The following is a 14,713-nucleotide window of genomic DNA, read 5'->3' as shown; positions in this document are numbered from 1 at the left end:
TAAATTAATTGAATTAAATATAATCATTTTTGTACTTATTATAAATTATTAAACACCGTATGGTATTACAAAATTTATAAATACAGTTATAAATGTGAGTAGACAGAACGATGTTAAAACAGTATTTCGTTTTTTTTTTTTTTTTTAAGTTATATTTGCACTAATTTTTAACATGATGTAAGAAATATTTCACGAGTATACATTATTTGTGCTGTAGTTTTCCTATAAAAAACAAGTTTTAGCTCATTAATATTAATAATAAGAATTTATTTTTAAAGTAATATAATTTTAATCACGTTATGAAGCATTCTGTATTGCATATAGATATACATACTTATGGATATGTATACACGCACGCACGCACGCACACACTCACACACAACATACGCGAATATAGGATGTTCCATTTTATTAGTGACAGTTACACATCTGAAAATCATAAAGTTAAAAAAAATTGTTATATTTGAATGATATGCATATAAGACAGTATCGCTAGTTTCGACAGCTTCACAACCTCATTTTGTATGTCACAGTAGAAATGATGTTCGTCATTTCCACAATTAATATACAAGAATATGTTACAAGTATAAAATTAAACAATAGAGATTTTAATTTCTTAAATTGAAAATAAGTTATCACTTTCGGTTTTAAAACTTTTGAAAAATTTCCTTTATATTTGACTATCAAATATAAAATGGAATATCCTGTATATTACAATACTTATCGAGCATAATATAAATATAGATATTATACTCTCTGTTCACCGCCATAATTTTGGTAAAGCTTTGGACTTTCTTGTATAGAGGAAGTAGTATTTGTCGGACTTGGTAAATTTACTTCTGAATTCGAAGCAGTCGATGCAATTTCTTCTACGGATACCTGATTTTTTCGCAATACTGGTGGTACAAAATTTTGGCCAGTCGAAAGATCCCTCTTTGGTACTGGAGTCTAATAAAAATTAATTAACAAGAATTAATTAATAATTAATAATAATAATCTAAAAGTAGATTTTTTGTTTATTTTTATTTTTTTTTAATTTAATTTTAACTAACTCCCGTATAGTTATTAAAATTATAATACCTTTGGTTTTGATAACGGCAATGTAGCACCGGTTACCAATCCTAGAATACTCGCACAGAGACCGGTGAGTTGCACAGCAGTTAGTGGAGTCAACAGTTCACCTCTTACCAGGCCTAAGGCTAGAAAAGCGGCTTGCGCTAAAACTGGCGCGGCTCCTGCAGCACCAACTGCTGCTCCAGCTAATTGACCTCCACCGATACTCGGTCCGTAAGCAAAGCATAAATTATGCCTATCCACCTAATACATCAAAATACTTTTATCGTAAAATATACATTATCACAAGTTATAAATTATTATTAAAATTATTATTAAAGAATACGTTACCAGATGCTTTACTACAAAATATAATAGACCAAACGGAGTGATTAAAGGACACGCCAGACTGTAAAAGGTTATCATAGTAAAGACTAGCAGTAACCATGCATAATGAGCTCCCAACGGAAACTCCCACAGTACCGCTTTCCTAACATGTATCCTTTCCGCTCGACTGCGAGCTATACAAAGTCTGAACGTATATAGAGCGAGTTCCGGGAATCTGACCAATTCTAATCCACTTCCAAGCAAGGCTGCAGTTATGACATAATTTACAAAAAGAGCACCCTAAAAAATTTACATTTTTATACAAATCGATATATGAAAAACATATTAACGTTATTACCGATAAAGACAAAGCGTTCTTATGAATCTTTAATAAACGTAATATTTTTTTATCGTTGAAAGTTTTACCTGATCCGGTAAAAATACACATTCCCAGTGTTTCGTATTGTTTCGATCATTCACGGTCCAATCTAGAAATGCTGCGGCACTTGTTAAACCTAGACTAGGTAATATTAGCACCATTAGCAGTAGCAAAAGTAAAGTTTTTCTCATAACAGCGCGATTTAAGCTACTTCGTGTCCAGTGTCTCACGAGCGATTCGCTTCTCGTTACTAATGCAGGCATTAGAGCAGCTACACTGACTAGTAATACAGTAGGCAAAAAAGATCCGACAAAGGCTTCAAATTTTTTAATCTCTCCATTAATTGGTAATTTGTTGGCAGTTGTTACGATAACCTAAAATAAAAAATAATTAATTTAAATAATTAAATTACATATAAAATTTATGTGTTCTACAATTGTTTAAAAATTAAAAAAAAAATTGAAATAGAATCGATTAAAGATTAACATGTTATTGCATCAAAATGCCACAAGCGTCAATTCCTTGTTCTCTTTCTTTCTTTCTGTCTGTATATGTATGTATGTATGTGCATGTGTAGATGGAGTGGGTGGGTGTATGTAGAAGCGTGCACATTAACATACACGTTTTCTTTGGTTTATCTAGTTTTCGTTGTAATGTTTTTGCTAAAAAAAATTAACTTACAGCCGGCGTAGTAAGGAAAAACAATACAAGTCCCAAAGCGCAATTTATTAATATAGCATTTAGATACCAACACGGCCTAGGAATGCTTAGATTTTCCCAAAATATATCTGACGGCATCGGTGCATAATCCACGATCCACTTTATATTCGGTAAAGATCTCAACTGTTTGCGCATAGTTTTAGCTGCACCAGGTGTTCCTATTTAATTAGAAATTTTTATTATTAATTTTTCATATTAATCTGAGAAAAAAAAGAAAGAGAAAAACATCGTATAAATATACCTAAAGTTACGAAAGCAACTCCAAGACATTTACTAAGTGCCATTTTTTTTTCTTCTTCAACTAGTGCCGATAGCCGTATTTCCTCATTTGTATAGAATTCTTGCGCATCCACTTGCTGTAAATTAAATATTAATTATATTTAATTAATAATTAAAGTTTCCGCGATAATTAAAATTTCCGAATTTTTATGTAATCGATTTTGCATAATATATTTTATTGCATATTAATATACCTTATTGCAGCAAGGTCCAACAACTTGACCGCATGGATGAGGATACATTTTTAAAGGTTCCCTCTTCCTAGAATAATTTTCGCAGTACAAACGTGCTTGTTCTGCACAATCTCTTTCTGCATCTAACTTCGAAAGGCGTCGTATATCGTGGGCCAATGTAATGTCCTCCACTGTTAAAGTAGGAAATACTTCTCTAAAAAAATTAATAATATGTAAAAATATATATACACAGTCCAAACTTACATAATTAAAATTTGTATTAATTTTATTTAATATTAAGAGAAGCGCGCAAAGCTCACGTTTTGTAATGTTTAGTGTTTGTTAACATTTATAATTATAAAATATCGTTTTTTAACATACTTAAAATATTCAGTGAGATTTTCAACAGTACATTCTTGTTTTGGTATATCAGTAATTAATAACGTTCTTGCTACGAATTCTCCAGTGGGCCTGGTATCTCGCACCTATATTTACATAAAAATTAGCATTTGCAATATTATGTAAATATCATATTTTTTATACATACACATACGATTTTCTTATAATTATTGACACAATATTCGCGTACAATTAAATAAATTAAATCGAAGAGTTCTATAAAATTTTACAATTTGTGTAATAATTGACGAATTTTTAATTACTAAATATAAATAAATTTACTGGGCCTTGTTTATTCGGTTTTATATACGCACAAAAATTGTGTCAATAATTCCGATTTTATATAGGTATATAACAGGCTAATTAGGCAGGACCTGCTTCAAACATCGCCTCATGATATATCCACCAACTGGCAGATAAGATAAGAGCAATACTGTGTACACCCAAAGTCCATAAGATGTGGGCTCTAGATTTGATAATGTTGTATGACTAAATGTTGCACTATCTCCTGATTGATTGTTCCCATGAAAATTTATGGGTAAAGCTATACACAATGATATAACAACCATTATAATGGTCAGTATAATTAAGCAACGTCCAAACATGATATACAGCAATCCATCAGGTCCTGCACGTTGCAACAATTCATCATCCCTACAATTATTAAATTATTACAAACAAATAAGTCATACAGACTGTAGGATAAAAAACAAAAATAATCAACTGTTTTAAGTGATTAAATTAAATACTAACGTAATTTTAAAAGCTGTAACAATCCAAGAGAAAAATCCTCTATCTAGTTGGGAGATTTGAGAATTGACAGAAGCCTCCACATACAAAGGATCAGTGTCTCTGTTTTCATTGACACCGTAGAACAACTCAGTCCATCCATTATCAGATTTGTGTAACAATGCAAGACGTCCATAATTCCATGCTTTTTTACGTAATAGGCCAAATAAAATAACTAAAATCTGTCAATATATTACATTACATTTAACTCGAGCACGTCAATACCATGTAGTTTTATATTAAAACACATTCATGTAACAATAGTAAACCGAGGCCTCACCAGAAATCCGATTACATTTAGCAGCAAATTCTCCGGTATTCCCGCGTACACGTCTGTAATTATTATCGTTTTGTTGTATCTGGGAAATGGAAAGCATGTCTCCGCGGAAGGAGTGTCGTGCGAATTACTGAAACACGTAATAAATATTTATAATATTACACAGAACGCACACGAGTGTACGTGCGTCCTGATAAGTACTAATAGCATAGCAATAGACAACGATAAGTTAAGTAGATCTATTTTAAACAAAATATACATATATATATATACGGTACGCGAAACTAGGTGTATCGAAATATTATATTATTTTATTCACGTGCCTTGAATGGCTCGTCGAATATTCAATTGTTTAATTTCACTTCGTCGGTGTGCGAGAAACGGCTTGCGTTTCATCGTCGTGCGATTGCGTGTACGCAAACAAAGTAAAAACTAAATACGATAAACGCGAGGGTGATCGAAAAAAAAAGAAGGTGAGAAATAGCAACGAACATTTACGGCACGATTTTTGCACTCACTTGTCGTAGGTGTAATCCATGGTCGGCCGAGACGCGCGGATCAGTGCGTCGTTAAACGAATGCAAAGGAGCATATTAGCAAACGCGTGTCAATTTGACACATTGCACTCGCACACCGTGCGCTGTGTTAGTCATACGCGAAAGTATCTCGCAAAATTAACCTATTCCAATCCTAGCCTAACCTAATATGCAAGCTACACTCGTCGAGTGTATGTTATTGTGCAAAATATAATTTATTGAAACGAAGGGGTAAGTCAATTTAATTAATTTTTATTTTAAGTCGAAATTGAGTATTGTTAATAGCTACACGCAATTAAAACGCATTTCACCGATACATATATTGGTAAAACTATCACAGAGAACGCTCTGGTGGCTTTAAAAAACTTTCAAATATTACCGCATATCTGTATTTTATCTGATTGGTTCTCTCGTTTGGGGTGATAGAAAGCTCTAGCGCGCCGACCAATCACAGCGCTCCATCGATTGCCTGATCGCGAGCTCGCAGAGAGCTTACATAACTTATTCCGCTGTGAACGAAAGGACACGCGGCCACGCGGAGAGCATCGGTTTCGAGACGAAGACGTCGAGGTATCTACGTGTTGTTCTCTTACGGATCATCATCGTGTACCTGTGTCTAGTGAAACGCTGTGATTGGTCGATGCGTAGTTTCCCTAGCGCGCCGACCAATCACAGCGCTCCATCGATCGCCTGATTGTGAGTTGGTAAGAACTATGTGACACGTGCTGCTGCGTGCTACCAGAGGACACGGCGAGCACGCGGTTCGAGTTCGAAATTAAAATGTCGAGGCATCCGTGCGTCGTAGCCCGTTTCTCGTATCGAGTTTGAGAATTTGAGACGGTCAGGAGTATTATGGACTATCTCGCGAGTGTCCAGCACGTGGAAAAATACCTCGACAACTACTACGTAATACTAGAGGTCACGGCGAGCACGCGGTCCGAGTTCGATACGAAAATGTCGAGGCATCCGTGCGCCGTAGCCCGTTTCTCGTGTCGAATTCGAGGATTTGAAACTGTCAGAAGTGTCGTAGACTATCCCGCGAGTGTACAGTACGCGGAGAACATTTAATATCGCGACTCGTCTCATTCGCCGCTTAAAGAACGTTTTCGGTGTCGTTCGTTCCGCCGACGAGAGTCGACCGGAGGCTCAAAAAGTAGACTATCCCGCGAGTGTTCAGTGCGCGGGGAACATTTAATATCGCGACTCGTCTCATTCGCCGCTTAAAGAACGTTTTCGGTGTCGTTCGTTCCGCCGACGAGAGTCAACCGGAGGCTCAAAAGATAGACAATCTCGCGAGTGTCCAGTGCGCGGAAGGATGACTCGACACGTGCTACCTGAGAGGAGGAGCAGGCCCAGGAAGGGTATCCTGCCCCAGCGGAGCAACCCAGGGGTAAGTAGTATCAGCTTTCCTTCCGAATTACATTCCGAATTACATTCCGAATTACGTTCTAAATCTACATATAATTTTGTCATTTATTTGTTACAGATCAAGAGGAACTCCGCTCTAGCGCTCGCCGATATTATTGAATATACGAACCGCAGCCGGTTCGTCGGACGTTCCGGGAGTGCCGAAAAGTATGCGGACGTTTTTTCACGTATATTTTTTTTACGGGAGTGCGTACGCGAGTTACAAGTGCGCGGAAGGATGACTCGTCACGTCCCATCCGAGAGGATGAGCAGGCCTAGGAGGCATCCTGCATCGGCGGAGCAACTCTTAGGTGAATATACGTTTTTTAAATTAAATTAAAAAAAAATACTTTTCCTTTTTTTTTGTTAAACTTATAAACCAACTATCATGTCTACATTAATATTTTCCTTTTTATGTTACAGCCACCGGCAGCATACTTCAACTCCGCTGTATGCAGATTGGGTAAGCCAGTAACTTGTTTTCAGGATTTTCTCTTTACAGCAGTGTCGAAAAATAACGTGCGCAAGTGATTAATAAATTCGCGAATGTAAAATCACGGTCGCGTTCGCGAGTTTCCTGTGCGCGAAAAGATGGCTCGTCACGTCCCATCTGAGTGGAGGAGCAGGCCCGGGGGGCATCCTGCATCAGCGGAGCAACTCTTAGGTGAATATACATTTTTTAAAATTAAATTAAAAACAAAAATACTTTTACTTTTTTTTTGTTAAACTTATGAACCAACTAGCATGTCTACATTAATATTTTTCTTTATGTTACAGTCACCAGCAGCATTCTTCAACTCCGTTGCACCTCATGCAAATTGGTAAGCTGCATCAATCTTCTTTCGTAATTTATAATTGCATTTCTTGAACTGGCAACACTCCATCGAACATAGATTATGGTCTCTCAATTGTCATCATCATATAGAAATATAAAAATTATATAATATCCCCAATTATAATAACGCGCACAAATTAGGACCTTTTGAAAAATAGCACACGCGAAGCGTGCGTATGGTTCAAGTAAAATAAAAAATCGGAAGTTAAACATCTTCACGTTTTATTGAAACATGTACATACAAAATGGTATAATTTATTCAAAAGCAGAATCATATTTATATATGTAAAAGTACAAAATTCCCTAAAGCATACAATATAATAGGACAGAGATTGAATAAAATAAATGCTGTTCGGATTGAGTTACACGAATAAAGCATCAGACTAGATATCGTAATAAACTGTGCATAATAACGTCACAAATTGCTTTAATAAAGTATTTTAATCGCGTCACATTAACCATGCCGAGTCACCGAACGGAAAATCTCAAGTCATAATGAAAGTAGGCAATTCGTTTATCATTCGTCGATCATTTCCGGCCAAACTTCCTTCTCGATCCACTCCAAGTAGGAATATACCGCTGTATATACTCCCGGGGTAGACCCTCCACAGCTTTGTCCGAAAGCCGTGATTCCCACAATACTCTGACTAGGTCCAGTTAGCATTAACAAAGGGCCGCCGCTGTCTCCTTGACAAGCGTCCGATCTTCTCGTAACATTAGTATCTATCACGCACAGCATACTCTCATCTAAACCGCGAGGAAGCTTGCCAAAATTGTTGTACGATTTCGAGCACGACTCTCTGTCCACGAGGCTAGAAATTGAAACAGAAATTAACTGTATTTTATATTAAATATAAAATAAGAAAATTAATTATTTTATATATTATATATAATATATTAATTATTTTTATTATATTTGTATTTTCGTCGTATCTTTACCTGAGGCTAGGTGTCCTTAGTAATTTAGTACTACCGTCCTCGCCGAAATCGGTAGCGCCCCATCCAATTACAATAAATGTCGCATTTGTTTCTGTGTCCATGGTATCTAAAGATTTCGTTTGGATACAGATTGGTCGTATGTTACTTGTCGTACGCACAGGTGTACTTAATTTTAGTATAGCCACGTCGTTATAATTCACGCTGCGCTTGAATTGTGGATGCGTTATTACATTCGTAATAGGAATTCGTTGTGCGTCGTCTCCAATGCTTTTCAAATCTTCGCTTCCGACTCTCACCTAAAAATAAATGTGATTTATAATCCTTGACAAAGGTGACATACCGTTTTCGCTAGACTTAACTACAGACATCTCGGTGATAGGACTAAATTAATCGCGATTTTGAACTTGGAGTTAACAGTTACCTCTATCGGCACTTTTTCTTGTATATTATTGACGCAATGAGCAGCGGTCAGCACGTGCTGCGAGGAGATTAACGTGCCGCCGCAGTTGTACTTGATCGTTTCCGAATTGTCATCGTTTTGGTCTTCGTTTTCGTATCCCAAAGCAACCATATACGGGAATTCTCCGCGTTTAGATTGCACGCCACCATATATGTTGAACTGCACCTGGGCTGGGGCTCTTCTCACTTTATTGTCAGTCTGGACCTCGTTCTCGTATTGCCGACATGCTAAAAATTCAGATATAGATATGTACGTACATCTTTTGCATTAAAAAAAAAATACATATAATTAGCCGGTCAGCGCAGAACCGATCTGTCTAGATTTATAAAACCGTGACCGTAAATGACGATTGTTACATCATCGTCTCTATCCCAAGGCCGCCCATTATTTAAACAAGATTCTCGGAAACGATCGTACAATTGCATACGCGCGTCTCGTTAATGACACTTATTAAAATCGCGATAAACACAATAAATTTTAAGAAACTTTGCCGCTGACGTTTGTGCAAATAGTATATTTCAACAATATTGTAAGCTTTTGTAAGATAACACAACACGTCCTTAGTGCTTCTGTAAAAATATATTAACGTTAATTTTTATTATAACATTTCGTCTTAATTTAGATAAGAAAATAAAGACCATTATTAAACCAATCATTATCAAAAATTATAACAACCTTGAAAAACCTGTTTCTGAATAAAGATGGAATGTTAATCGGTAGCAATTTTGTGAAGAAAAAAAAAATATATACCTATCTCTGCGGGCCGAAGTCCTATTTTATCCGTAATATTGAACCGACAGCAAACGATTTCTGTAAAATCTTGAAATCCGCAACGTCCCGTCGAATTAGAACTCCTTTTACCTTCCTTCACTTCTTGTAGTCTGGATGGACATTCGTATATCTTTTTACATATTCCCGTATCGCCGTTTTCCATGGTACAGGAACTACCTTCTGTATGAAACAAAACTAGATTATTTTCTAATTCAAGATCACATTCTACTCGCTTTATAAATAATTATAGGGAAAACCCTCGAAGAAAAGTCCAGGTAGGTGATTAAAAGTATATAATTACGACCCACGCGTTTACTAATGCACTAAATTTCACTAGACGATTTATAGAAATTAATCTTCTATCGAATCTCTTAATTATGCATGTTGATTGATTAATTGAATAATGCTAAAAATTTACGAACACATAACTTTTATGTTGATCTTTTGTTTCATTTAATTAAGTATGCGCATACTATTGTGCCAATGGAAATATATAAATATATAAATTAATAGATATATAATTTTAATAATACAGAAAATAAAAAGAACGACCAATTGTTAATACTGAATACGATTATTAAATCAATATGCAGTTTATTATTTCGATATTGCGCATATCATCATTATTGTAATCAGAAAAATTAAATATGAACCAAATAGTTGCGATAATAATTCACCTCGAACTCTATTTCATGACGTTTATCAACTAAAAGAGTATAGGTCAATAGCAATCAATAGCAAACTTCATAATTTGCAAAAATTATTTCAATGAAGTTGAATCATCTATAAGGTTTTTTCCCCAATGTATTAAAAATTTAACTAATCATATTTACTTAATTTTTAATCCCAGACTTGTTTTCGTTAAATTTACTCGTAAATAGTAACAACACTAAGGCAGTAAACGTCTTAATGTGTGTAATATTCACATATTTTATACCATAAAATTCCTCTTCTATTGGTGCGCCATGTGTGCAAAATTTAAATAAAAGGGCGATGAAAATTGAGAACAAGCTAAAGTCCATCTTGAGCATACAATGACTTATATTTATAATGCTGAACACATTTACTTCTTCTGGCTAAAAAAAGAAAAAGTGTGTAAATATATACTCACAGGTAATTTAATTAAGTTAATGGATAAAACAAAAAATATATTTCTGAGAGTGCAACTACAAACTCAAATTTACAACGTTAATTGCAAAGTCGTTAACTTTTGATATTTTTTAACGATAATTAATTAAAATATTCTTGCAAAAAAAAAATATTTATTTGTACTTTGAATTTTTCACTTTTTAAACGGATCACTTATTTTTGGAAATATCCAGTAATATTCTCTTTGAGAAACTCAGACTGACGATATAAAAAAAAAAAAAAACGTGTGCACCACGACGCACTGTTAGATTCGAGACTCGAGACTCGACTGACGACTAACAACCACGCGACGCGAATGTGATCCGGTATAGTCATTAAAGAACCAGCAGAAGTGTGTAGTAACATTGATACCCGCACAGTAGCTTTGATCACTATCACACTGCGCGCAACACTGCATAAATCACGCGATGTTCTGCGAATATCGCACGTATAGCTTGCCCAATTCAATTATTTCACTATTTTTTTACGTTGTAAATTTCCACGTATTACTCGTCCGAGCATCATTCTTCCACGACGTATTATATTGCAGCGGGACAAGATTTGAAAATATTTAATTCCTAAAAATTATTTTGTATAAATTAACTTTTCTAATTTCTCTTGCACTATAGTGAAATAGAATATTTCTTAAACTCTTTAACAAAAGTTAACTACTTTGCTTTTTTTTATTTTTTTATTTTAAGGAATATATATATTGATTTATTATAAAATGTTTTATAAAATATATTTGGTACTTTATGGTAGTTATTAAAATTGAATCTGTTAAGTTAGATTATTACTGGCAAAATGTTTGTTATATCCTCAAAAGAAAATAATTAATTCTGAATATATAATTGTGAGATTACATTCTTTGTCTAGTTTCATATGCTTTTTTATTTTTATTAAATATTTTTATTAAAAGGACTTTGTTATAGTTACCTGCACGTGATGAATTATGCTTAATTATACATCAGAATAAAATATATATTATTTATTTACACCATAACGTACTAGATTAAAATTATATTTTAGAAAAATGTCTTTGAGTTGTATGTTGCTTTATCACGAAACTTAATAGTCTTCTTCTAGTATGCATTTTTCTACCAATTCTCGTAAATTCGGATTTTCCATTGCAGCTGCTATTCGTTCCTTGTCATTAATTTGTTTATTTACTGCAATATAACACATTTGATTAAGAAACCGTGAGTTTTAACGCGTAGATAAAGTATATAAAATACAAGGAACATACGTACTTTCTTGTTCAGTGGAATGTGCACCTTTCTTGATATAAATATCTAATTTAAATGATGCCGATAATTGACGTTCCAATTTAATTCGGATGCACAAGCCTATGAGAGTCGCTAACGAACAGTGGGGCACTGTAGGGTTAAACTCGACGCGAATCACGGAGACTCCTCCAGGTGTGCTGCGACAAATTTCTATACATTCCTCGTAAACAACGTCCAGTTGCTCTAGGGTTTGCGGTTTCTCCGGGTCCTTAATCGTTCTCAATAAGTCTGAAAAGCGACGAAAGATCGCCGTGAGAATACGAAAAATGTTCCATTATTTGTAACAAGTATGAACAAGTGCAAGTCATTTGCAATGTCGCACCGTCTGTCCGAAACTCGGGCGATGCCCGAGAAGTCGCGGGTTTACAACACACAAATGAAGAGCGCAAAACTTGCCGTAAACGGATTCCTTCAACTCGATATCCGTCTTTAACGTTTGATTCCTCGCCACCAAAAGATCCTCCGCCGTTCCCATGACCGCCTCGGGCAGTATACCATCCTTAATCTTTCCGCCGATCGATAACTTACGAAGGAAGGATAGCATGCTTATCAGCGGCAATAATGAAAGAAACATAGCGGCATGGTGCGAATTACGTCATCTGTACTCGCGGTGACGAGAGACGGGAGACGAGCGAGGACGAGACATTCGGTGAAGACTAGTAAAAGCTTTGTACGTCCACTCCACGACCACAAACAAGAAGTAAGTCGCGTCACTCCGAAAGATAATATCGCCAACCTATATCGAACATTTTTTCCTAACGCGTAACCTAACTTACTTCCGATTTCTGCGCAAGCGTGTATTGAATGCTGATATTAATTTTTAAAGTTGATACTATTGGTAGCATCGTTCGATTATCTTTGAAACTAACCTAGCTGTCAGATAAGTCGATATTATTTTTAATATGTAAGATACAAATAGCGAATAAATCACAATGACAGCGCAGGAAGTAAAAAAATCAAAGAAAAAAAGCGCGCAAAAGGAGAGCATAACTCCGGAGAAAGCTCAAGCGGAAAAATCGAGTGATTCCGTTAAATCGTACGTATAAAAGTCATAGTTTTGTACTGTCATAAATATTTGTCGTAGTACCGGTTCTGTCTCCTTCTTTCAATTCAATATTTTATTTCTCCTCGTCATTCTGATTAAGAAATTATATAATTTATTAAAATAAAATAGTAAAATTCACGGATATAAAAATAATTACTAACGGTTTGATCGTCTGTCTTGTAGAAAATACGGACCTATCGTATCATTTCCATATCAAAGAGTTTGGTCGAGATGTATTCTTATACTAGGAGTTCTGCTAATAGTTTGGTATAATAATAGGCAGGGTAAAGAAATATATCTAGCAAAACAGAAAGATGTATTGGTAAGTCGCGCGCAAAACATCGAGTGCTCTACGGATTATAGAGACGAATTAGAAAAATACCCTGGGTGTGTACCAGAAAAATGTGGTAGATATGTAACTGATAAACTTGTCTCGGCAACAGAGGCAGATGTTTTATTGAAACTAGCAAAAAGTGGATTAGATTTGGCTGGGTCTGATGGTGGTGTAAGTATTTTAGATCTCCATTCTGGTGCTCTTAGTAAGGGCCAGGGTTTTGTCAATATTTTTAAACATGCAGAGGCAAAAAAAATATTCAACAGCATGGATTCGGCAATCTATAAGTACGATTTTTATTACGTATGTTTTTTTTCGTGCTGTGTAATACATATATGTTAGGTTCTTCCTTAATTTTACAGAGTAGTAAAGACGAAAATACAGCATACAGTAGCACACCATTTTGGTATAGATATGAATAAGATCTACTTAACTAAACCTACTTTTTTTTCGCGAATGATTAATAAGCCTGCAAAAACTATACACGATGAATACTGGCATCCACATATCGATAAGGTTTGCTTTGAGACGTTATATAATATCCTTTAACTGTTAAATTAAAATAAAATTAATAAATTAAAATAAATTAAAATAAAATAAAATAAATTAAAATAAATTAAAATAAAAATTATCGATTTCAGGAAACGTACGAATCATTTCATTATACATCGTTACTCTATTTAAGTGATTATAATAAAGATTTCGAAGGTGGTCGATTTATATTTATGGATAAAAATGACGTTAACACTACAATAGAACCAAGAAAAGGTAAGGTTCATAAAATTGTTAAATCACAAATTATAATGAAATGATTTTTTTAATGAGATAATTTATTAATAATTTTAGGAAGAGTATCAATGTTTACTTCAGGGAGTGAAAACTTACATTTAGTTGAAAAAGTAAAATCTGGTACTCGTTATGCCTTGACGGTATCATTTACATGCGATGAAAGCGCCGCGATATCCGATTTATACTTTACTGAGACACTAAATTAAGTTTTCCACCTTACAAGTATTATACATTAATTATACGTGATATAAAATACGTAGCATTAACAATATTTTTATTTATAATATGTTTAATTTACAAATGAACAGTATTATAATAGTATTATAAAAAAAAGTAAGTTGTATGTATCATATTAATATAAATTTACGTTTAAAATGCATTTAATTATATAATGAAAAAATTAAGATTATTTAAAATACAACTTTGATTTATCCACAATGTACTTTTGATTAAAAAAAAATACAATTACTTTTTTATTTAATATATCAGCAAAAATTACGCCTTGAATTATTTTAAAGTAACACATACTATACATAAAAAGAAATTAATATTTATTCAGAATATTTTAATAATAGCAAGTAATTCGGACAATGAACAATTTTAATTAATAATTTAAGTAAAATTATAAATTAAATGTTTCAATATATTTTATTGTCGCTTACAATTTTCTTCGTAATATTTATATGATGTAAGGCTTTAATTAAAAAAATTTATCGAGCTAAAGATTATGAGATCATTCTGCTTAAAACCATAATATCTATTAATCAAAAGGAAAAATAATAAACATC

The 14,713-nt window shown here is 34.1% G+C and overlaps 4 protein-coding genes across 5 annotated transcripts; 1 reads left to right on the top strand and 3 right to left on the bottom strand.

Annotated features, from left to right (window-relative positions):
* Nucleotides 1–124: 124 nt before the first annotated feature.
* Nucleotides 125–5,078, bottom strand: Tmem63 (transmembrane protein 63). Its single transcript, XM_070662795.1, has 12 exons — nt 4,915–5,078; nt 4,400–4,526; nt 4,084–4,301; nt 3,705–3,984; nt 3,313–3,416; nt 2,953–3,145; nt 2,721–2,835; nt 2,441–2,637; nt 1,807–2,133; nt 1,405–1,680; nt 1,081–1,317; nt 125–948 (listed from the first exon to the last, which is right to left on the bottom strand). Exons 1-12 carry the CDS (start codon nt 4,932–4,934, stop codon nt 748–750), a joined length of 2,295 nt encoding a protein of 764 aa, XP_070518896.1. The 5' UTR covers nt 4,935–5,078; the 3' UTR covers nt 125–747.
* Nucleotides 5,079–7,378: 2,300 nt separating this feature from the next.
* Nucleotides 7,379–11,549, bottom strand: LOC139106018 (serine protease persephone). 2 transcript variants are annotated; one of them, XM_070662464.1, is made up of 7 exons: nt 11,408–11,533; nt 10,616–11,049; nt 10,281–10,419; nt 9,323–9,523; nt 8,534–8,799; nt 8,113–8,408; nt 7,379–7,985 (listed from the first exon to the last, which is right to left on the bottom strand). In XM_070662464.1, the coding sequence occupies exons 3-7, from the start codon at nt 10,372–10,374 to the stop codon at nt 7,691–7,693; spliced, it is 1,152 nt and encodes a 383-aa protein (XP_070518565.1). In that variant the 5' UTR covers nt 10,375–10,419; nt 10,616–11,049; nt 11,408–11,533; the 3' UTR covers nt 7,379–7,690. The 2 variants fall into 2 exon arrangements, with proteins under 2 accessions (XP_070518565.1, XP_070518567.1); XM_070662466.1 differs by lacking the exon at nt 10,616–11,049 and having other exon boundaries at nt 11,408–11,549.
* On the bottom strand, nt 11,445–12,488 carry Galla-1 (cytosolic iron-sulfur assembly component galla-1). The gene is made up of 3 exons (XM_070662474.1): nt 12,154–12,488; nt 11,722–11,985; nt 11,445–11,640 (listed from the first exon to the last, which is right to left on the bottom strand). The coding sequence occupies exons 1-3, from the start codon at nt 12,329–12,331 to the stop codon at nt 11,540–11,542; spliced, it is 543 nt and encodes a 180-aa protein (XP_070518575.1). The 5' UTR covers nt 12,332–12,488; the 3' UTR covers nt 11,445–11,539.
* Nucleotides 12,489–12,605: 117 nt separating this feature from the next.
* Nucleotides 12,606–14,420, top strand: LOC139106021 (2-oxoglutarate and iron-dependent oxygenase domain-containing protein 3). Its single transcript, XM_070662469.1, has 5 exons — nt 12,606–12,793; nt 12,986–13,423; nt 13,499–13,652; nt 13,778–13,904; nt 13,983–14,420. The coding sequence occupies exons 1-5, from the start codon at nt 12,690–12,692 to the stop codon at nt 14,129–14,131; spliced, it is 972 nt and encodes a 323-aa protein (XP_070518570.1). The 5' UTR covers nt 12,606–12,689; the 3' UTR covers nt 14,132–14,420.
* The last annotated feature ends 293 nt before the right edge of the window (nt 14,421–14,713 follow it).

The sequence above is a fragment of the Cardiocondyla obscurior genome, linkage group LG10 (assembly GCF_019399895.1).
Source record: "Cardiocondyla obscurior isolate alpha-2009 linkage group LG10, Cobs3.1, whole genome shotgun sequence".
Taxonomy (NCBI): Eukaryota; Metazoa; Arthropoda; class Insecta; order Hymenoptera; family Formicidae; genus Cardiocondyla; species Cardiocondyla obscurior.
The sequence above is the reverse complement of the archived record's forward strand: the minus strand, read 5'-3'. Positions and strand labels throughout refer to the sequence as shown.